This window comes from Cloeon dipterum, chromosome 1 (genome assembly GCF_949628265.1).
Source record: "Cloeon dipterum chromosome 1, ieCloDipt1.1, whole genome shotgun sequence".
Classification (NCBI taxonomy): Eukaryota; Metazoa; Arthropoda; class Insecta; order Ephemeroptera; family Baetidae; genus Cloeon; species Cloeon dipterum.
This window is the reverse complement of record NC_088786.1, coordinates 20737084-20760158: the sequence shown is the minus strand read 5'-3', so window position 1 is coordinate 20760158 and position 23075 is coordinate 20737084. Positions and strand designations below refer to the sequence as shown.

The window sequence follows — 23075 nt, the reverse complement described above, 5'->3', positions numbered from 1 at the left end:
ATTGATATCATGCTTTTCATATTTGAGATAAATAAGTTGAAAGAGAATTTGGAAAATCGTCAGTTTTTTTGAAATGAGGTATTAAATTTAAACTTTTAAACTACCGGTTCTCTGTAGCACATGACCAACATCGTGTAATTCAGCTGTATAAAATGCAAGAAGAGAAGAACAAACGCCATGTTAAATTCCTTCTTGTTTGTTAACTTTAATTTTATTAACCATTAAACATGGCGTTAAACTGAGTGCTTTAAAATTGACCGTGCTCAGCCAATCAGCACCAATCACAAAGCGATAGTTTTGGGCTCGAGGTGAAACTCATGTGCCACCGTCAGATGTCGTCATTGTCGTCAGTGATGGAAGAGAAAATAATCCAAAATGTCTAGCGCTTCGATAAGTACGGAGCGGATAGCGCTAAAAATTTCGGATCTGGAGGCCCGGCTGAAGGCGGAGAATGCTGCTAGCGAGCGTGAGGGCCTGGCCGACGGCGTGGAGTCGACGCCCGCGGTCCGGCGGCCGGCGACCATCAACAGACCGCAGCGACGTAAGAGCCCCCATTGCCCCGGGCTGTGCCCGTTTTTCCGCCCTGTCAGCCACTCGCGAAGCCCCCTGCACCCCTGGCGGCGGCATGGTCTCCACGGGGGCGGCCCTCGAGCTGCCCCAGAAGCAGCCCAAGCTTTTTCTATGTTCTTAAAAGAGGGACGACACGGACATGGGTTGGTTCATTGTTGTTGTTGATGTTGCAGTGTGCGACCCATCGTCCCCGCTGCCCCCGCGGCACGAGGGCACCCCCACCAGGTCGAGGAAGGAGTTGATGCTGCCGGGACTACCGGTCTACGTGCAGAACAGGCCGCAGGAGTCGGCCGCCGAGATCGACGCCAAGATGAAGGAGATTATGCAGCAGAATGGCATCCTTAATATCCAGGGCAAAGTGCGTCAGAACATGACATTATTGATTTTATCGATTTAAATTTTTTTGGTTTAGAAAATTAAATAAATTCATATTTACGCATAATCTTGAGAAGGAAATAAGTAGCATCGACGTATTTTGCAGAAATACCAAACAGTGGAGTATGAACTAGAGCACCTGGGCGACCTGGGCTACGGCACTTGCGGTCACGTAGTGAAAATGCTGCACAAGCCGAGCGACACGGTGATCGCGGTGAAACAGATGCGGCGTTCGGGCAACAAGGAGGAAAACAAGCGCATCATCATGGACATCGAGGTGGTGCTCAAGTCGCACGACTGTCCCTTCATTGTGCAGTGCCTCGGCTGCTTCATCACGGACGCCGACGTGTGGATCTGCATGGAACTTATGGCCACCTGCTTCGACAAACTGCTCAAGCGAATCAAGCAACCTGTGCCTGAGGACGTGCTTGGCAAGGTCACCGTGGCCGTGAGTCTCCTCGACTTAACTCCCCTGATTTGTCGTGATCCTTCAATTTATCTTTCAGACGGTTAAAGCACTGCATTACCTTAAGGAAATGCACGGCGTCATCCATAGGGATGTCAAACCGAGCAACATACTACTTGATGAGCGTGGAAACGTCAAACTCTGCGACTTTGGCATCTCAGGCCGCCTAGTCGACTCCAAGGCCAAGACGCGAGGCGCTGGCTGTGCAGCATATATGGCGGTGACTGTCTTATTCTTTTGATTTTATTTAAATCGTTACTTTAAAATTCAAAATTGCTTTGTAGAACTTACATAAAATAATGTCGTTACTGCTTTACTGCCCTCAATTCCACCATACTTTTCTGTTTGTCCTTCAGTTCTTGTTGAGGTCATACTTACATTGCCAACTATTTTCTAAACTTCAAATTGCGTTAAATTTTAAATAACTCGAATTGTTAAGTCATTCTCAAGAGTGTCAAAGCAATGGGAGATAATTGAGTATTTCGGGGATCTAATACTGGCAGCCCAATGTCAGAGATGGCAAAAGGTGGTTAGATAAGTGACTCGAAATGCTCAAATAGCTCAATGGCCTGGAAGTCGCACTGGTGCCAACTTGCCACTTGCTTGTTTTCGCACCTTTCCAGCGGCTTTAGGGACAAATGTCTTGCGTTTCAATAAACTTTGGGCCCAAACTCCTCTGCAGTCACTCAGGCCCCATGTTATCCGCTCTTTGTTATTGGGACCCAGTGAGCTCTTAGCCCACAGGATGTGCTTAGCAGAGGTTAAAAAATTAAACCAGAGGCGTTTAAAACAATTGTGATTTTTCATCCCTGTTTTATGGAGCAAACTCGTTTCAGCCGGAGAGAATTGACCCGCCGAACCCAACAAACCCAGACTATGACATCCGAGCAGACGTTTGGTCACTAGGCATCACTCTGGTGGAGCTCGCGTCGGGCCACTTCCCCTACACTAACTGTAAAACAGACTTTGAGGTGCTGACAAAGGTGATAAATGAAGATCCGCCGATGCTACCTGCCGACCAGTCGTTCTCGCCCGAATTCCACACTTTCGTCTCTAGCTGGTGAGCAAACAGCCTGCTTTGCCCTTTCTCCTTCTAATCCACTTTAATTTTAGTTTAACTAAGAACTACCAGAAAAGGCCAAAGTACCGCAAGCTGCTGAAGGAAGCTTTCATTCTCAATTACGAGCACAAGGAGGTGGACCTGGCGCAGTGGTACGCGTCCACTTTCGAGCCGAGCGTGACATCCACCGCGGTACAGACCAAGTCAAGTCCCAGCTACTCGAACGCCAGCACCAACACGGTGTCGTCGCCCACCGCCTGCCTCAGTCCCACCTATGTCCACGCCAGCACCAACACACCAGTCACCAGCCCCATCAGAAAGCAAGTTTTCTATTTTTGTCCAGTCATGATGAATACACCTTTTTTTCCAATAAATGAGGTGTGTTTCGCGAACAATTTTATTGATTTAAGATTACGGTTTGCGCAAGGAATTGCTGCCGTTATTTAAGGTTTGCTTGAGACACGCCTCCTAAATTTATATATTTAAGTAGTGCGATATTAAGAAATTTAAAACTTCCATTATTTCTTGGCAAGTTGTGGGATCTTCAAAACCTTTACATTTCTGGAATCTTCTTAGCGAGATGAAATCAAATGATGTGCGAAATTAAATTTTTTACTTTTGGTAAAGTTCGTGATTTTCCCAAATATTTAGCTCTGGGAAATTCTCGTGCCAAAATGTAGAGGCTTGTAGTAGAATTTAATTTTGTCTAAGATAGTTTTAAAATAACGTTTATTTTGGCTGCTTCAATTTTTTTGCGTGATGCGCGTGATGCATAACTTGCTAGTAAATTCTAGTCAATTTAAAAAAAACCTTTCTAGGAAATTGTGGTGAGGACTAAATTTTCTATAATATGTTAAAAATTTCATCAGCTTTCCAAATTTGCCAAGATTTGTGCTCTAGTGCTTAATCAACTTTTCATTTAAATTTAAAATCTAGAAGTGAGAAAAAAATCAATTTTTCGGATCAATGGCTATGCTTTCGTTGTGAGAAGGACGAATGCCAAACGTTTTTTTGTAGGTACACGCCCTCTTCGTCCGGCTCGAGCATGTCCCAGGCGTCGCCGACCCCGCCGCGGAGGCAGGGCGTGTTCAACCACTCTCAGTTCCACCACCGCAACCTGTCCGACCCTAGGTACCAGGAGCAACCGGTCAGGTACCAGGAGCAGGCTCACAGGTACTACCAGCAGCCGGACCAGCCCATTTACGGCCGCAGCGAGTCTCGCGCCTTCCCGCACGAGCGGCTACACCCCGAACTGCCGCCCACCATTCCTCCTCGGATCTACCCGATTGAGCAGCGCAAACGGCACCCCTCTGAGCCTCAGACCAACGGCACGCCTCCCCCTGTCTACCACAGGTGCGTAGTTATTGCGAATCACCCCGTCTCATCTTGGCTTTTTCTATTTCTTAAATGTGCTTCTTCCTCTGCCACACCGCCTCTTCTAATATGCTGGGATGTGTAAAACTGGTTTTTTATATTTAGTCTGATTGAACTGTTGCATAAACAGTGAATTTGCAATTGTTATATCTCAGAATCTCTCCTCATTTCCTCAACCAGTTAAATGTGCACATCCCTAGTTAAAAAGTGGCCCTCTTGCTTTTGCCGTCACAACCAAGTCCTCTCATCTGAATGACGGGTTCGACCAGCGTGCTTTTTGGGCTTTTCGGGTGTCAGGGAGAGAACCGTGTCCTCTAGGCTTGTCTGTGTGGCTGCTTGCAGGGCGTTCAGCTTCTCACCCCCGCCTCCACCTGCGTCCGCGCACCACCGCCCCCACTCGCCCGACAAGTGGTTCGCGTCGTACCTGCACATGCAGCTGGGCCGGCGGTCGCCGCTGCTGCAGGCGGCACCGGCGTACGCACGCAGTCCGCCGCCCGTCTACACGGAGCACCTGCTGCAGCGCGAGACGACACTCGTGCTGCCCCCGCCGTCGCCGCCCCCGCGGGCCACCCGCATCCTCGCCACCAGCGCCGCCGACGAGTCGCCGCGCCTCCGCAGGGGTTTCCTCGACACCACCAGACGCAGCCTCGGCGCTGACGCACGCTACGCCTCTCCCTCGCTTCCCCGAAGGTGACCACCCACACCCCCGCTTCCCTTGTCCCTGGCTTGCGTCCGCTTTTCACGCTCTCTGTCGCACTATTTCGCCCGCCTTTGCCAAACTCGCACTTTGACGTGCCCTATCCTCCGCTTCTTTTTGTTTATTTGAATTTCAATGTGTAGGAAATCAAACAAGTTCTCATAAATGCCGACATGAGATTGATGATTATCCTTTAAGTATTGAAGTGGCTATATTTTTGCAGTGTCTCTCATTGAATTGGTCCAAATCAAAAGTGTTCCTGATCGCTGTCTCTTTTTTTGAAAATCATGATTTTTTTCGCTAGGGGATATTTAGCTCATAATTCGCACACCTTTGGATAGATCGGATAGATTGGATAGATCGGATAGATTGGATAGATCGGTTCGGGATTGAGGTGTCGAAATCAAGTGAAAAATCAAGGACCAAACTGTTTAATTTTTCGAGCAATGTGGCAAAATCGGAAAAATTACCAATACTCTGTCCTGATTTGATTATTGCACATTGCACAGATTTATTTGTGCTAAATTCCACTAACTATAAATTCAATGGAGCACTTGTTAGCAGCGTTCGCCAGATCAGCCAGCCGGTTAAATACAGCACTGGTTTAAACTGGATTTTCCGGCAGGTTCTAGTCGGTTTTTCACGCCTTTAACTGAAAAAGTGTTTAACCATTTGCGTTTTTCCTCAAAATCGAAACTCCACCAATGTGTTTTTTATGAAAATTTGTGTGGCATTAATTAATTAAAATAAAATAAATGTAGGGCCACACCACTATGCTCTCAACAATTTCAAATATTGGGTAAATGCGTAATTTCTGGAGAAAATAACATTTTATAACGTTTAACAAATGCCCAGTTCCGATTTTCGCCAATTGCACTGACTTTCTCAGAATAAGCAGTTTCTGTTTGTTAAAGTAAAAATACGAAATGTTGATCATTTAGGATCCACTTCACACTTCAATGCGCCACATCCCAGAAAACACACATTATGGGCTAATCAAAAATAGGGAAGTAAAAATATACATCTAGGAAAATCAAATAAATCAATTAAAAAAACTTAACGAAATTTTCCAGCTGAGCTGTTCCTTTCTAAAAATTCAAAGGAACATTATAAAAGAATTGTGATAATGCAAGAAGAAAAATAAATTTATTTTTCTTGGGTGAATGCTGTCCTGCGAAGATAATAGTTATAACAGAATATTCCAATTTATTTTAAATTGCTGCTTTACATTTTCTAATTTGAGATTGACTTCCTCTTTTTTATTTGCAAAATTGCAGGGCCGTCGACTCGCCTACAACAAACAAGTTTGAACATATTTCTCCTTTATTCTCACACTGTTGACAATTATTTGTCCCCTGTATCCGGATTTCTCATGAGTTTGGAAAGCAATTTCACCGTCAATCTGGGATAATATCTTAAAAATGTTCACTTTAAGATGCATATTGGCCCAATCAGAACGCATTTTTGCTTCCAATTTAAAGTTAGACTGAAACAGGCGCTTCTGAAACGTCAACTCATGAATTAAATGTTAATGCAACACTCTGTTGCATTCGGGATCTATTGTGACATGTATTGCTGCGATTATTTATTGCCGTTCAGTTGTGGAAGTAGATTGGTAGCGGAACTGTCACTAATCGGTTTCGCTTAATTACGTCTGCAGCGCTGGACTGGATGCCTGCCAGATTGTCCGTGACTTAACTCACTTGCATCTGAAATTATGCAAAATACTGCATTCCTCAGAGAAATAACTTATTCAGAGACACTCCCTTTTAAAGCAGTTTGTTAAATGCAGTTTCAGGATAATCATGAAGGAATATATATGTATTGGTGGTATTTTTCCCCCAAATTATTTAACCAGTTTTTGATGGTTTAAAATCTAGTTGCACCCTCAAATTTTTTAAATATTTCCTAGATTGGTAACATAATTTTGAAGATGTTGTCGGACATTATGATAGGAAAATAAAATCACTCTAATATGGAATACGAATTTCTTGCGGGGTCATTAATTTTAATATACTAACCATGCAATACTGGAAAAAATTACTGTACCATTTAGAGATTTTTTCCTTTCTAATATTAAAACCAAAAAATAAGAACATTTTTGGTATAGAGAGAGGCTTCTGACTTTTTATTTTTCACGTTTTAACTGAATTTACCACAGGGAAATCGGCATATCTTCCAAAATTAACGGCTAATTTTTCGCCTCCATTTTTAAATTTTCATTTTTCCACTTTCTGATAATCTCATACCTCCATAATTACCACGATTGGTGTTTTCTAAGCAAGAAAGAACCAATTGTCATGATTTCATTAATTTAATATCGTCTATTTATTCCTGTTTCATTTCGACAGGTCCACCTCCAAGTCCGACTTGGATTTACTAGTGTGATAGTTGTCAATCTGGATGCGGCGGGCCTATTCCGAGCCGGACTAACCGTGACTGGTTTGTTGTTTGATTGTAGGCACGTGTCGCCGGCGCCACCGGAGCCGCCGCCGCGGCGCATCAACGAGAGCATGTCGGTGCCAGGGTCACCGCAGCACGGGCGGGCGGCGCCGTTCCGGCTGCGCTACCAGTGCACCCCCGAGCCGCAGCGGCGCACCCTGCCCGGCGGGGCCGGGGGCGGCGGCGCTTCCGACCTGCACGAGCAGCTCTAGCATGAGGCCCCCGAAGTCCGCTCGCGGCACAGGCGGATTTCGGGGCTGTCGTGGGGCACGCTGAGTCGCCTCTTCAAGTCCAAGAGTTGATCTAGTCGAGCCGAAGCTGCACACGTCGAACCAAAGACATTTTCACTTCCGCGCGCGCGCCAAAGCAGACACTCTCGCCCCCAGATCACGCTCGTGCAATAAAATTTATTTTCTCACAGATTGACGCTGTTAATTCTTGCTGTGCGATTTTTTCACAAGAGATTATTTATTTTTCGAAATTTTATTTTAATTTTCGAACACTTAATTAGATGTTATGTCACAGTTCGAAGGACAAAATTGGCATGAGGTCAAGCAACCTTTAAGAAATTTACACCAGAATATAAGGGTTCTGTGGAACAACTTTGAAAAACCTTGAGACGTCTCAGTATCTTATCTCCCCACGGTGCAATTTCAGAAGTGAAAGGTGTGCTTCGGATTCCTCTCGCTGATGTGAGTCCAATCGAACTAACACCCAACTTGATGTCCTAGTTCAAGGTCAAAGGTCACTCTTGTTAATTTAACTATTTAATCAAAATTTTGGAAATGAGCTCCGTAATTTGGATTTTAAAAAATGTGCTTGAAAGTTGTCCCATGAAATGTGTGAAAATTTCAGAGTTATTGTTTTAGTTTTCTTGAAATTCCCTTTTGAAAGTAAAAAACAGCTTTTTTTACATATTTGAATTTTGCAAATTTTTAACCATCAGAATCGAAAAGCCTGCACACCATCTCGACCTCCCCTAACCAGCTGATGGGCTCTGGAATGCTTAGCTTCCACCCCGAAATTGCTATATTTTAACTGCATTGAAAAAGGTATAGCAAGCTTTTTGAAATCGCTGAATTTTACGTTATTTTGCATTTAATTTTTATGTGTTGTAATTTTGAATTATTGTAAGGGGTGGCAATGCAGTGATTTTTGGAATATTTATACTATTTGCAATCCCCAAGGAAGTATGCCTAGTAGCACATTGTTGCATCGGGCTTGGCGAGAGAAATCCAAAGCACATATTGATTTTTTTTAATAATACCGCAGAAAGATTAAATACTGAAGTCTTAGAGTGTTAAAATAATTTAGTAAAAGTGAATATATAAAAAAAATTATTATGAAATAATCTACCAGGAATGACCGATTTCTGGAGTAAATTTCGTAGAGTTTGCTTGACCTCACACGAATTTTTTCCTCCGACCCGCAACATTTTTCTTTTCTAAATTTTGCTACGGGTGCTCCAGTCTTTCATTTGAATTTTGAACAGTAGACACGAGTTTCAATGACTCAGAGAACTTTGACGTTGTCAAACATTGCAAGTGCCATTTGAAAACACAAATACCTCACTCGCGGAACTGCCACATTATCGTAATGTAATGCTTGAGTATGTAAAAGTGTAAAAAGTGTCTTCGCTTCGCGTGGATCCAATCAAAAGTGGCGCTTGGTGTCTTTTCCGTGCCATTTTCTCGATTTTTTTAAAGTGTGACTGCGAACCGAGGAAATTTTTTGTACGGGAACCGAGGACAGTGAAATAGAATAACGCTGCGGTCGAATCCAGCGTTAATAGTCTGATTTGTGATCACTTGTGTTGATTTGGACGGACATATCTGTGAAGAACGATACTTTTTTTAATTCAATTGTGATTCGCAAAGTGCGAGGGCTGCTTTCGACGAACAGACTCGCGCACCGACTCTTTTGGTGTCGCACTTTGGAAATTTATTTTACTTATTGTATTGTGTAACAATCAAAAGACATGAGAGTGTTTGTTTTGGCTGCTGCTGCTGAGTCGGGCAACAAGAGCGACGACAACAACAATTTACTACTCGGATTGCTCACTGTACATAACTATTTATGACTCAAAATTAAAGGAAAAATATAATGCGGTCGGACGGATGGAACCGACAAACGAATCCAATTGTGTTTGTTTGTCTTGCCCTCAACGACAAAGAGAAAGCTGAATAATTGAGCTCGTTTGCTGCTTTTTGAGAGTAAGAGTGCGTTGACGAAAAGTGTTTGACCTATGCCAGACGCACCAGGAAGAAGCAGTGAAAGGTCAAAAGTGGAAATGACAAGAAGGCGCCGCCGTTCCAGTTGAGAAGCAAATGCCACCTATTCGTGATAAATCAGCAGCCACCTCGTTCGGGAAAATGTTCGCCGAGTAGAGATTTTGTTTGCTTTTAGACGTGCAACAGGTTTCTCAAACTGGTTTTCACTTCAGAAATTCAGACCGGAGACTCGATCGCAAATAATTGCGGCACCGCGCCTCGCTAAAATGCACGAGAAGAGTGGCTGCGCTATAATTGTTATTTGCAAAATGTGTGTGCACGGGACGAACAGGTTGTATCACCTTGAACGGAAGTTTTCATGACTGGCCGCAATTTCGTTTACCAGGCCAGCAGCCCGCCTAACGTTTCGATTGAATCAAGTTAGTAGTTTTTTGGCCCCATCTCTGCAGATTTTTTAAAAAGGATTAATATAGGGCAACCAACGATTAATTTAATTTTTTAGCAGTTGATCATATTGTTAGTTAGAATCAATATCTCAACAATTTTAAAAACCAAATAAGGACCAATTAAAAGATAAATTTGAGAATATACCAAGCTTCTCGAAAAATTGAACGAGCTTTCAATGATTTTTCGATTCTTCTCGTCGCTATCTGTACATCGGTGTGCGAATTATGATGAGGTAAATTTCCCTTCTGGTGAAATAAATCCTAATTTCCAATAGGGAGCCAGTGCTCACGCTCGCTGATTGTTTTCCGTGCAAATTTTGCAGCCGATTTTCTAAGAAATTCAAACGTCAACCTGGAAAAGTTTTAGCTGTTTCAAAAATGGGCTAGAACATATTTAAGGTAAAAGGTATAAGAAGTATTTCTTAGAATTTTTCTGTACTTAATCCACTTTTAAATTTCTCAATCCTATCTATCATTCACATTTCTCAGGCTTAAATAGCGAGGGTATAATTTAAACTGCGGTTTTTCAACGACTTGAATTGATCATAGAAGATTATTTAAAAAATTATTTTCCGCTAGCAATTTTTGTGGCAAGGAGCGGCGAAAAATTTTGGTCTGTCCGGTTGCATAATTTTTAATGTTTCGCGTAATTTAGGCCCGTGAGTGTGTGCGGTCTGTTGCGATGTGATCATCACCTGCGCGTGTATTATTAAAAGGTTACGAAAGCAGGCTGGGGGGCAGTGGATCAGGCATCTCTTTTCTCTCTTCTAGCTCGGCGGAAACAGATCCCCGCGGCCCCTACGCGGATTAGAAAATTGACGGTGATGTAAGTGCGTCGGTCGGACACTGGTGCGCGCGCTCAAGAGAAAACCCGTCTGCTTTTCCTGACGGTTCGAATCAGTTACAGCATCTCCGATACACATTTTCGGCCTGCACTCTCGCTTTCACTAAACAAACACGCATTCACTCGAAAGAATTTGTCCATTGTGCGTATATTTATAGACCGTTCGAGCACGGAGGCGCGGACACTTTTCATTTTTCAACAGATATGAGCGCATGAGTGAGGAAAGTTTCCGCGAAAAAATATTTCACGCTTCATCACCTGCTTTTTAGGCGCCGACTATTAAAGTATTTCCTGCTGTCGATGAACTTTGTTGAATAGGACACTATCTAGTATTTCTCAAATGAAAAAGTAAACCATATGGAGTGATTTAATGTACTAAAAGATCTTACAAAAAGCAAATAAATAAGAATGGGTAGCTCGATTGCATAGAAAATAACTTACACGTTTTTGAACGCTGTTTCGATTCTCAATCAGAGGGGAGTGCAGTCGGACTGCAAAACCCCGGAAAATCCTTGATGCCAATGCGTAAATTAATCCTAATAACGATTCAGTAAAGCTAGAATTAACCTATTTTTTTTTTAAAAAAAAATAAGTGGCTGCAAACGGTGAAGGCTATCGTCCTTACTTGAAATCTTATTTTATTTCACAACAAAGATTTTCCCTGCACCTTTTGATAGATCTCAACCGATGAAATAGGGTTGAGTGCTGTGAATTTAGGAGAATATTACATAATAAAATGTATATTTTAACTGGTAGCAAAGTGTCCTCTTTTGACCATTCCAAATTGTTGAACAAATTTTCAAAACAATGGAAACGTGTGACAATACTTTCCTTATTTATTTATCTATGGGAGTACCTGTTTCTTTTTCAACGAGTATTTAATTATATTGCCTCGAAATACATATCTCCAAACCATCCCACTTTAATTGGAGTTCCACAGCTATTAAAATACATCATTGTAATAGAGCGCAGACGAGGATGTATAGAAAATAATCCGGCGGAAGACCGTGAAAGGTCGTCTCGGAAATCACAAGGTGTAAGAGTACACGCGATGGAAACTAACAATATCCACGATCAGCTTCCAGTTGCGGGAACTAATCGTTTTACGGCCGAAACGGGAGCTTTCTCGCCGCAAGCGGAAAAGACAAACTCGTCTCACTGCACGCACTTTCAGGGTTGGCCACTTTAGTCGGCTGCGTTGAGTTTCCAACTCAATGGGAGGAACAGGAATATTAGGTTTGCGAGCTTGAAATTCGTGTGCCAATACAATATCCGACGGTTGGGCAGCGCAAGAAAGTCGGAAGTGCGGAGCTCGCGGCCGCGCCGACTAAAATCCCCGATTTAATTTAGGCGGCGCGGAGCTAGAGCGATGGCGAGGAAAAGGCAGCTAGCGCGGCTCCAGTATCGCGACACTTTCTTCTTCCCGGCACATTTCTCCGGCTCCACCTGCCTCAGGAATGTGTTCCAGCGAAAGTTGTTGCTCGTTAGTTAATTCACACCACTATTATGATTATTATATTATGATAATTACGCCGCTAGATACCACTTTTTACGGCACCTCTCTCGGTCATGGAAATTTATCAGATTGATTGAGACGCAAATTGGTGACAATTTTTAAAAGCAATTCCTTTTTATTGCTTCGTCCGCCACATTTTTCTCGGAAAGGAAAGCAGGAAATGTAATGCTTAGGTTTTTCATTCAAATAAATTTTAATTAATTTTCCAATCGTTTGAATGTTTCTCTAATTTCAGTAAAATATATTGCAAGTTGAAAAGCTTTTGCTAGGATTTAGAAATAATTATCATTTGGCATAATAATTTTCCTCCATCACTTTTGAAGCTACATTTGGTTGCGACTTGTTTTAAACCATGTTTTGAATTTAACAAAAGATGGCAAAATATCATAAAATGCTTCAAAATGCTAAATTTTCGACATTTTTCCCTCACTGATCATGTAGTTCCATAAAATCCGCTCCAAATGTGAAAAATTTAGTCACAGAACCGAGATGATGCAAACCTGATTTTCTAACAGTCTAAATTGTGTGAACCAGCCGTTATTTTTTTTCTTTCCAGCCGCGGGTGTGAAGTGAAGGAATCCAACATTTCGCGAGGAAAATGGCGTTCTGTGAGTCGGGCGAAAGTGTGCTCTGAGGTTGATTCCCTCCTCGTGTCTGTTTTTGTCGCCAACATTTCTCTCCACGACTTCGCACGCTCCTTTGCACTTATTTTCGCCAGTGACGTAAGATCAGCGACAAAAAATGACAGTAATCAGGTATGCAAATCGGAACAGATTGCCCTCCGATTTCCTATCCTCTCAAAAAACCAGGCCAGGGTTTGCATAATATATAGAAACAAAGCGTCCGATCTCATTTTCAATTAGAATAAGCGCAGTTGCACACAAGGTGAGATTATAAAAAGCAGCGCGGCGTCGTGACTGAAAGGTCAGTAACTCGAGATTCAACAATTTTCTCGATGGTGCAGCTTCTAGAGTTGAGCAACGATGAAATATCACTGACTCCTCTCGGTTCCTGTTGAGCACGATTTTTCTCTCGCGCACAGACCAATATGATTTTTTCAAATGCAATTAATTTAACAAGGAGAAAAGCGAATTTCAACACCATCTGTTTCAATCATTTTTATTTCTTAATTAAGTTCTCCAATTGAGTAATATCACACATCCGGCGAATAAACAAGTTCGCGCACCGAATGTGAATTTAAATGTGTTGTTGACATTGCCAAACCCTTTTTAACGACTTTTAAAGCGACAAAATCGTCGAGGTCTCTCATTTGTATCGGAATAAGTAAATAAGAGCATGCGGTGGTCTAATTTTCAGCGACCTCTCTTTCGATCAACGCAGCTACGGCTACACTGCTACAGCTATAGAGGTGTTTCCTATCCTCTCTCATTGCCAAGTGACAAAGACGTTTTTGTAATTATTATCCGCCGGCTCCGCCGGCCGCTCGATCCTTGAATGCAGCGGGCTCAGGCTTCATGGTCGAGTGTTCAAGTTTACAGCCACACCCTGGCAGTGAAAGTCTTTCTCTCTCCATCTCCGACCACCCGTCTCGAGGATCAGTGTCTCTCTTTCTCTCTCTCTCGTCTCTCTGTTTGTTTGCCTTTTTCGTTACACAAATAATTTGCTCGATGGTTAGACACTCGGCCAGGCGATGAGGATTCTTCGGTGCCGCAAGTCAATATGGGCAGATGACTTGAGCACAAAAAAGGTTACGAAACTCAAATAAAAGAAAGTAAATAAAACGATTTTTAAAAGTGTTAAAGTGGATTGATTACAAAAAGGTGTTGCTCAAATTGTCAGTTTTAATGATTTTGTTCTACAATATGCAATAAACAAAAGAGGATCTTGCTATAATTAAAAATGAAATTTTTCCGATTTTCTCCAAAATTTACAGCGCTTAACCATATTTCCTCTCGTCGAGATTCGAGATCTATCCAGCAGTGTTTGACACTTTTTGAGGAAACTCTTTGTTATGAAATAAAATCAGATTTCAAGTAGAGGCAGTACTCGCCATTTGAAAAGCATCGATCCTAACTTTGTAGACACTTTTCTAAAAAAATTACAGCGCTATGCTTAGGTCAATTTTACTTGAATCTGAATCGTTAGGTATTATATACCTTATGCATCTCGACAAGAGGGATTTTCCAAGGTTTTGCATTGTTCTTAGTTTGTTTCTATCATCAAAAGTGTTAAATTTTAGGTTATAAAACATAAGGAAGGAAATTTACAAGATACCATCACGTTTTCCTCCAAAAGAATCAGGATTAAATTATTCCTCTATCTGCGGGAAACTCGAAGCAGCTATAAAACAATTAAAAGTGTTCCTCATAAACAATTTATTGAAGTCCAGCCGTATGTTTATTACGCTTTACACAAAGTTTCAATTCAAGTGCGTGCAGACGGAATTCAAGCGCAGGTCCTCGGGCGTCGAATGAGAGATGAAAGTCGCGTATTACTGCCAGCAAGACAATATTCTTTCTTTTGTGTGTGGAATCGGGCCAACGATCACTTCTTCTGGCACGTACAGCATGCATTTTTAAAGTAAAATTGCTGGCCTTAACACACTGCTGCTGCTGTGAGATTTATAATATTATCTGGCTCGTCCGCGCGCGGCGAAAGGGGAAAGAGAAGAGAAATAAACGCGCGCGCGGCGAATTTCATGTGTTAGTGGAGTGGAACCGAAAACGACGCATTTCACACTCGCCAAATCACTCGTGAGATTATCCTTTCTAAACGCAACGCGCCAATTACGTAGAAATTTTCGGCCATTTCTTTAAACACAGCTTGAAACTATTAATAAAGATAAGAAAGTGCTATCTTACAAAGTCAGATTTTTTATTTAATCTCAGATCATTATCTCACGAATCAATCCGGTTGGGACACTGGGCGTCTGTAAACGACGCGAATACCAAGAGCTCGAAATGCAACAAGGGACGGAGACAATGAATACTCGGATGTGTGTGCGCAATAAAGGCGTGTTGCTATTCACAATAAAATTGTCATGCAGCTCGAATCAAACACGCGCGACGGCAGCCAAAACGTTTGGTGTGATTTGTATAGGCGAGATATGGGGAGAGAGAGAGAGAGGACGTGAAGGATGGAAAATGCTAATCAAAAAAGAAATGCCGGGGTTCGTTCACTCTTGGACCTGCATGAACGGCATAGCAAATAGCAGATTTTTCCTTTTCTGCTTCTGGCTCGCGCACCACGATTTCTTTCCACTGAAAAGGTGATTGAGCTGTAATAAAAAATCTAAGATTGATAGTTACAATTGATTTGCTCAGTTTGAAGGCTGAATAAATACCGTGAAATATCATGTGCGGACTACCTGCACAATTTGATAACGATATCTGATTAAAATTGGCAATTGATCAGAAAAACACGTTGCGGTTTTTCTCAGTGCATATCTTTCGAGGTGGTCGACTCCCTGATAGCGAGCAACTCCCAATAATAGTACAAAAACGATAAACATTTGCACACGAGCCTCATTGGAAGAAGCCCAGTCCAAAAACGGACCAGCTTGTGTTACTGCACCCGCACCGGGGTATTTTATTAAAACACATTCGTCCCATGAAATTAATTTATGCATTCTGAAAAGGTGCAAACCAGCAAGCGATTCAGAAAGCAATTGCAATAATATTCCCAAAAACCCGAGAGAGTTAAACAGAGGCGGAAAATCAGCCTCCAATCGACCCCCAAACATCGCCTCCAGGTTCCTTAAAGACGCTAACCCTTGGGGGCCGGAAAATGATTGTCACATTCGGAGAAATAATACAAAAATAGAATATTCTTCTTTTTTTAAAGATTTGTTTATTGTTTTGGAATTCACAGTTCTTCGCAGATGAAATGTCTGATGTAGCCAAACTCACACATGCCAAGCAGCTCGTCAACCCAATCAAAGGTGGGACCGACGATGGCCACGCACGCGTCCCATGTCAATGGCTGCCTCGGACTGCCCGGGCCCCAGTGCACCAGGCTGGGGTCAAATGTTTGGTGGTTGCTCGACCAGTACCACGTGTCCGAGTCGGACGCCCGCATCCCAGACGTCCAGTAAGCTGTCATGTTCTGCTGACTGGCTATGAAAAAAAATATTGAAGACGAGAAGACGAAATTAAATAGTTTTATGTAACACCTTCCGTCTGGATGTACTGCCTCACTTGTTCAAATTCGTTTTCTGTGTCAAATGCCAACACGACCATGTTTCGCGTGTTGCAGTAGTTGTGAGCGTCTGTCAGGGAACCCTGGCATCGGACCAAAAAGAACAGAGTATTTATAATTCAATGATATATACTTGGTTTTATGATTTTTGTTAAGTGAAAAGGGTAAATAAGAAAATAAGCCGAAGTTTAACTAACGTTTGAGTCTACATCTCCAAAGATATATTCCTTGCCGTTGATCGAGACGCGTCTCCCTGGAGCTGTGAATTAAAGAGCGTCATTTTTATTACGCAATAATTTGATAGGAATCCCTCACGTGCATTCCTCCATTTTTCTCCATGCGGTTGACTGACCTGCGAAAAGAAAAGGGTTTTGATACTGCCTATATATAGGAGGTTGGAAAAATAAAAATATCTTACGCTAGCCGCACTGGCCGCAACGACAATGGCGAACAAGATGATTTTTGGCAAAACCATGTTACTACAGTTGCCGCGATTCAGAATTGTGTTCAGCTCAGAGTCTTTGTTCTAAATTTGCAATCTTATCATCGCGTCTTCTATTGATTGCATTACATGAGTTGATACTATATTTGAGTCAAAATTCTTATTGTGAACGAAAACAAAGAGATTTTGGCTTCATCCAATACAGGAAAATTACTACCTGAAAATTGGAAATTTCTAATCATTTTCTGTGAAGAAATTTAATATTCCGCTCCGAAAAGCTATACAGTTTCTCTAGTTTTTCTCGTAAATTGACAAAGTAAAATCTTTCATTGGTATTTCCCCTTTTAGTAATTTGAAGTATTTCATTCCACTGCAGAGCCTTAAAATCACCATTGGGCCAATCGTCATTTTTATCTAACTATCCAATGGATGTGACAGGAGAAGTGAGAGAAAGATAAATGCACGTTCGAAACTTCTGGAAGTTAATTTGTTTTGAAATTGACAGTCAAGGTGACGTTTAATCAACTTTCGGAACTAAAACACTTTGACTTGCTCCATTTTAAAAAGGTCGAAATTCAGTCATCAGAGACATCAATGAAATTAAACGCAATAGCTATATATACAGATTAGCCTCTGTTTGTGCGTCGCGCGAATTTTGCCCTTGCTCTCAATAAGCCAAAGTGGATCTTGATCAAGAGCGAAAAGCACTTGGAGCAAAAAGGCACACGCACTGAGTCCATGCTCGGCACGCCGCGGCAAATAAATCGAATAATATAATATGCACCTACGTATCGAAAATGTCTGACGAATCAACATTGCGGCATTGACCACTCCTATCTTTTATTTTTACTTCATACAAACTTTTGAAGCCAACTGTTCAGTATTTTTTGCAAGTCATATTCGTCTACAGACAGAAGCAGATCCAGGATACTATTTATAATGTATCGAGTCATGTGACTTATGGGCTTGACTCTCAATTATGTATTACATTATAGAACTTGTCTTTCAAGTTATCATGCAAGAAAAATATCACCTATTATGGCTGACTGCGAGTCTTGGTCTTATGAAATTTAAAACTTTTAGTGAAAATTTTCTACTATTTCTTATTATAACAAATATATAAACAAATATTTTTTGCCTCCTGTTTGCAAAATCTGTCAACATAAATAAATGCGCGATAAACAATAAAACCCCGCGAGCTAAGGAGCTGTTCTCTGGCGCTGCAGTTACGAAATGCGGCTCGTTTGAGTTGTTTTGCACACGCAAAAGAGCGTCCCTTATAATAAATGCGCGTGTGTGCCAAAAGCTAATCTGATTTCTTTCCGCGTGCGCTGACCCTAGCTCATCAGCGGCAATAATTGCGTCAACACCGTGTCTTTTGCAATCTTCCTCGACCCGGCCGGCGCATACTAGCACACCGAATTCGGCGCTCTCAGTTTGGGCGACACAGCTCCGGCCGATTTCCAACGCACGCGGCAATCAGACTTTTCTTAGCGAGGCAAAAATCGAGGACGTCGTCGCGTTTAACTCCGCTTTAATTGCCAATTTCTTGCTTCGAGAAAGTCAACGCCGCAATAAAGTAGATTAATAGGCAGCAATAACCGTGCACTTGAACGCACTCGCGAAAAAATTGCATTTTTGGTTTCCTTTTTCTGCTCTCTCCCGCACAATTTAAATTACCGAATATTTCCAGTCACTGAATACTGCTCTAGTTTGATTTTTTGTGCAGATAAAAATGAAAATGCGTATTGAAATTGCAACGCTGGCCATGCGTGAGAATTGCGTGAATCTGCTGGCAAAAATACCGTCCGCGGCTGACGCAACCGGGCGTGTGACATTTTTTTCTGGGACGTTGCTCGTTTCTTGCAAATACACCGGCCGTAAGCAAGTGCGTAACCGCGCGCGCGAGTTTAGTGCTAATTAGCAATTCCGCGTGCGTGACGCGTGCTATTATTATATAATGAATTACCGAGAGACAGAGTCGCACGTCCCGCAAACGAAAGTGAAAATAGGTTCTCTCGGTCGTTTTGCCTTTTACACACACACGCCTACAGAGATCGAGATACACACGACACAAAGGTCTGAGTGGCCTGAATGGCATACACACACCCAAAGCCTTTCCTCGCATTCAATTCAACTGAGAAGGCAAATTTCAAACTAATTCACACTGACACATGAATAAATTCCAGCGAAATGAGGAAACTATTACATTATACAACAAAAGTAGCGCTGGAATATTATTTTTGAGTGCTAATCGATTTCTGAGGGTCAAATTAGATCAGTTGACACGACGTTTCCGCCGATTTTCTGACCTAATTCGACTCTATAAGGAATCGATCCGCACTGACAAACTTGGAATTCCATTGCTACTTAAAATATTCTGGGAAGGAAAGTGCATATTTCAGGATCATAATTATTTCCTTGAATGCACCGCTGGGCTGAAAATAAGATTTTAATTGCGATGAAATAAATTATGCCAATTTAACAGTCGATATCGCTGCGACTTTTTCCGCCTTCTCGGTGCTTCTTGAAGCGAGATTCAATTGGGCCTTCGCTCGGCTGGCTGGCGATTTGCTTTGCGTGCTAGAAGACAAAGCGGATGCCAAGGTCGGATCGCTTCTGCTCCAGTTGACGGAAAACGATCGGTGAATCGGTCTCGCTGCGCCGAGAAAAACGATCATGCACGCACAGCCCCGCCGCTTTTTGCCGGCGTGAAAATGGCTCAAGGATAGCCAGGTGGCGGGAACCTTCCAGAAGTGCGTTTCAGGAACTCTTACCCCTGCCAAACGCTCCATTTCGGCCAATTTTGGTCTTGTTGCGCGTGGTGCGACGCGACGGAAAAAATCACACACACGAGGCGAATATAAATTCAGTGGGGCAGGTCACGGCCAGCAGCATTTGATTCATCGCCACCGCACTCGGCACTGGCAAAATCTCTTAACGCACTTCGGATGTAAAATAGAAAAAAATAGAGTCGTAGAGAGAGATTCAGATCAATTTCAAGACAGAAGAGGCGCTTTTACCTCGAAGTTAACCATCAAGGTTTCACAGTGTAATACGAGATTTGGAATAAAAAACAATGAAATTAAAAACACTTTTGAACTTAATTTAGGAAGTCTAGTATGCTGAAAATGTATGATCGCATGCAATGTGAATTTATGCGCGTACTAGTTAAAGTTCATCTAATTTGGAAATATCATCAATAAGTCATATTTTCTGTTTTAATTTTATTTATTTATTTATTTGTTATAGATTCTATTGAAGTGTAGAATTTGAAGCAATAAATTCAAGAAACTGAAAAATCTTTATATTGAAACAGAAATCCAATAGCTCGATGAAAAGAGAAAAGAATTTCTAATATATACATCTCATGAAGGAAATATTAATTTAATACGAAATATCCTGATGAATAATAGAAAAAGTCTAAACAGTACTGTCATTTCAAGCGGAGCTGTGTACACGTAACGGCCTGAATGGAACCGATTGCGATTGTGACGTCATTCTTTGGCAAAAGTGGCGAGAATGCATGGAACAAAGGGCTACGTGGTTTCGCAATTGTCGTTTTGTGCACAATTGTGCGGGTGCAGATCAAAGCGCGGCGGCAAAAGTGCATTTGGCAGTGGCGCAGAGTAGGTCACTCTCGGCCCGGCGAATGCATGCACAAATCGCCGCCGACGACGAACCGCCGAGCGAGCTGGAATCAAGACTCGCCTGCCGAGGCGGTGTCTATTTTCTCTCTCTCGGCTCGCGCGCGGCTACGGTGGGGAGGCCAGGTATAAAAGGCGGCTCCCGCCGAGGAAAGGGTTGAAAGTTGGTCTCTTTTGTAGTGCATGATGAAGTGCTTCGTTCTACTCTCTGCTGTGCTCGCTCTGGGTGTGTATAATTTGTTCCTTGATTCCGAGTCCTTCGATACTCACTTGATCGGTCCGGAGACTTCAACGCCCGCAAACACCTGCATTTCTGCATTTTACATGATACTTAAATATTCTCCGGTTTCGTTCTTTAAAGCAACGCAGAAAGTCCATCTTGGATTTTTCGCACATAAATTATATATTTTTCCTGCAAAAAAAGCTCGGATGTGGCGCACGATAATTAAAGTAAAAAACTCTTGAAGATGAGAGAAAGTTTAAGTTTTTTTGTCGCGCCCTTCCTCAGGTGTTGGATTTCTCTGAATTTGTTTCTCCTCGGCCAGCATCCCGCGTTGAATTCGATCTGGCCGGAAGCGATCGATTTTCGGCGGGTCCATTAGAGAAAGTCTAATTGCAGATGGGCACGAGGGATTTACCTAATCCCTTTCACTTTTTCCACGCAGCGCGGAGGCAGGGTTATGACCTAACTCTCTTGCGAATATTCACTTTCACTCCGGCAAAGGTTAACCAGGCCGTCGACCCGCGCCTGCGACACTCCTTTTTCCTTCTCGCACGCTCTGTTTTTATTTTTTCAGTGACGCAATAGGCAAAACTCCGCTGTCTGCGGCGCATTTGCAAAAAGATAGAACTTGACATTGTCATTTTTTGGGGTGCAGGTGCGGCCCAGGAGAGCTTCAAGTGTCCAGATGACTACGGCTTCTACCCTCACAGCAAGTCGTGCGACAAGTACTGGAAGTGCGAGGACGCTAAGGCTGAGCTGAAGACTTGCGGCAACGGCCTCGCCTTCGACGCCTCCGATCCCAAGTACCTGACCGAGAACTGCGACTATCTGCACAACGTCGAATGCGGCGACAGGACTCAGATCGGTACGTGTCAAAATCTCACTGCCAAGGTTGAGTTTTTTTCGATTTTCAATTTTATTGCGCTTCACCGCGCGCTCCACTTGCACGTGTGCTTTCTACACACGCCGCCAATTAGAAAGTCTGTCACGCGTGCCGGCTGACTTTCTTTCTTTCACTCATTGATTTTGGTGTGTGTGAATACAGAGCCGGCCATCAGCACGCCTCACTGCCCCCGCCTGTACGGAATCTTCGCCGACGAGGCCAAATGCGACGTCTTCTGGAACTGTTGGGACGGTGAATCCAGCCGCTACCAGTGCTCCCCCGGCCTGGCCTACGACCGCGAATCTCGCGTCTGCATGTGGGCTGACCAGGTGCCCGAATGCCGCAACGATGGTCAGTTTACTTAGTTAAACGAATGCATGCCACTCAGAAGGTCTAGGGCAGCGAATTTTTCGCCGGGAAGACAATTTTTTTATCAAGATTCTGACCGTGAAAATTTTATTGCAGAGGTTGCCGGAGGATTCAGCTGCCCCGCCGCTGGCGAGATCGCCAACTCTGGCACCTTCTCGCGTCACGCTCACCCCGATGACTGCCGCAAGTACTACATCTGCCTTGAGGGAGTGGCCCGCGAATACGGATGCCCCATCGGCACCGTCTTCAAGATCGGAGACTCCGACGGAACCGGAAACTGCGAAGACCCCGAGGATGTTCCCGGATGGTAAGTTTCACTATCACGCTACGAACTGTTCCTTTTGACGACAGACTTTACTCTCCGAGGGCAACTCACCACCCCCACCTGTCACTAAAAAAGGGTGTGCGGGGGTGAGTTGCACCCTCTTCCTCTTTCCTCTTCTGACTAACAAGGGCGCCCGTCAAAACCGGATAACCTTTCCGCCCGGAGCGTGTGGTGCTCCTGGCGGATCGGCGGTTTTGGTGCGGCGCCCCCGACCCTGACTGGGCCCCCACCCCCGGCCTCGACCCCTGCCCGTCGCGACTAACCGCGGGCGTTGAACTCTGCAGCGAGGACTACTATGGTGACCTCGACCTCAAGTCGATCCGCAAGAGCGAGCTGCATGCCGGTGTGACCACCTCCAAGCATACCAAGAAGACGTCGGTGCCCAAGGCCGCCGCCCCCTCCCGCCCCGCTGCCGCCCCCGCGGCGAGGCAGCAGCCCTCCAGCAGCAACAACAACCACAACAACAACAACAACCACAACAACGACGACAACTAAACTCGTCACCATTTAAGAGTGTTGTTTTAACTCCCATCTCCAGCCCCCTCTGCCCCCTTCCGCCCCACTTGGCTCCTCTGGACCGAAGCAGTCAAACGAAATTGTCCGCCCCCAGGGTCCGACCCGCCCCCGGTGCATGCGAGGCTAGCTAATCTCTATGCTCTCTGTCTCTGTCGATCCTTTCGAGAATCAAACTCTATATGCTATAATTTTTGCTCTCACGCTCCGTGTGTTTTGACGCGCAGCGAAGACTACTACGGAGACGTCGACGTGAAACAGCTCAAGAAGCTGGGCTACTAAATCGCCATCGCCCGCCCACCCCTCCCCAATATTTGACTGCCTATTTTGTACTGTGTGCGTGTTTTATTATGTAAATAAAGAGAAAAAAGAATAATTATGTAATTAAACATTAAAAATTGAATTTCATTTCACCTAAAAGTTTAAATTTCCTTTGAACAAAGAGTTAATTTGATTTTTAAGCAATTTCGAAACTTTCTGCAAAAAGCACCTTT

The 23075-nt window shown here is 43.4% G+C and overlaps 3 protein-coding genes across 7 annotated transcripts; 2 read left to right on the top strand and 1 right to left on the bottom strand.

Annotated features, from left to right (window-relative positions):
* Nucleotides 1-291: 291 nt before the first annotated feature.
* Nucleotides 292-9119, top strand: hep (hemipterous). 4 transcript variants are annotated; one of them, XM_065482378.1, is made up of 9 exons: nt 292-541; nt 744-928; nt 1052-1393; nt 1452-1631; nt 2248-2471; nt 2525-2791; nt 3489-3824; nt 4188-4535; nt 7004-9119. In XM_065482378.1, exons 1-9 carry the CDS (start codon nt 376-378, stop codon nt 7194-7196), a joined length of 2241 nt encoding a protein of 746 aa, XP_065338450.1. In that variant the 5' UTR covers nt 292-375; the 3' UTR covers nt 7197-9119. The 4 variants fall into 4 exon arrangements, with proteins under 4 accessions (XP_065338450.1, XP_065338542.1, XP_065338628.1 ...); XM_065482470.1 differs by having other exon boundaries at nt 293-541; nt 6894-7022; XM_065482556.1 differs by lacking the exon at nt 4188-4535 and having other exon boundaries at nt 294-541.
* A 6712-nt stretch (nt 9120-15831) lies between these two features.
* LOC135933891 (C-type lectin 37Da-like) lies at nt 15832-18827 on the bottom strand. Its single transcript, XM_065475302.1, has 5 exons — nt 16598-18827; nt 16495-16531; nt 16377-16438; nt 16154-16262; nt 15832-16097 (listed from the first exon to the last, which is right to left on the bottom strand). Exons 1-5 carry the CDS (start codon nt 16652-16654, stop codon nt 15847-15849), a joined length of 516 nt encoding a protein of 171 aa, XP_065331374.1. The 5' UTR covers nt 16655-18827; the 3' UTR covers nt 15832-15846.
* Nucleotides 18828-20352: 1525 nt separating this feature from the next.
* Nucleotides 20353-22979, top strand: Gasp (Chitin binding Peritrophin-A domain-containing protein Gasp). Of its 2 annotated transcripts, none has more exons than XM_065475293.1 (5): nt 20353-20494; nt 21147-21356; nt 21537-21725; nt 21840-22050; nt 22809-22979. In XM_065475293.1, exons 1-5 carry the CDS (start codon nt 20452-20454, stop codon nt 22861-22863), a joined length of 708 nt encoding a protein of 235 aa, XP_065331365.1. In that variant the 5' UTR covers nt 20353-20451; the 3' UTR covers nt 22864-22979. The 2 variants fall into 2 exon arrangements, with proteins under 2 accessions (XP_065331365.1, XP_065354080.1); XM_065498008.1 differs by having other exon boundaries at nt 22353-22979.
* The last annotated feature ends 96 nt before the right edge of the window (nt 22980-23075 follow it).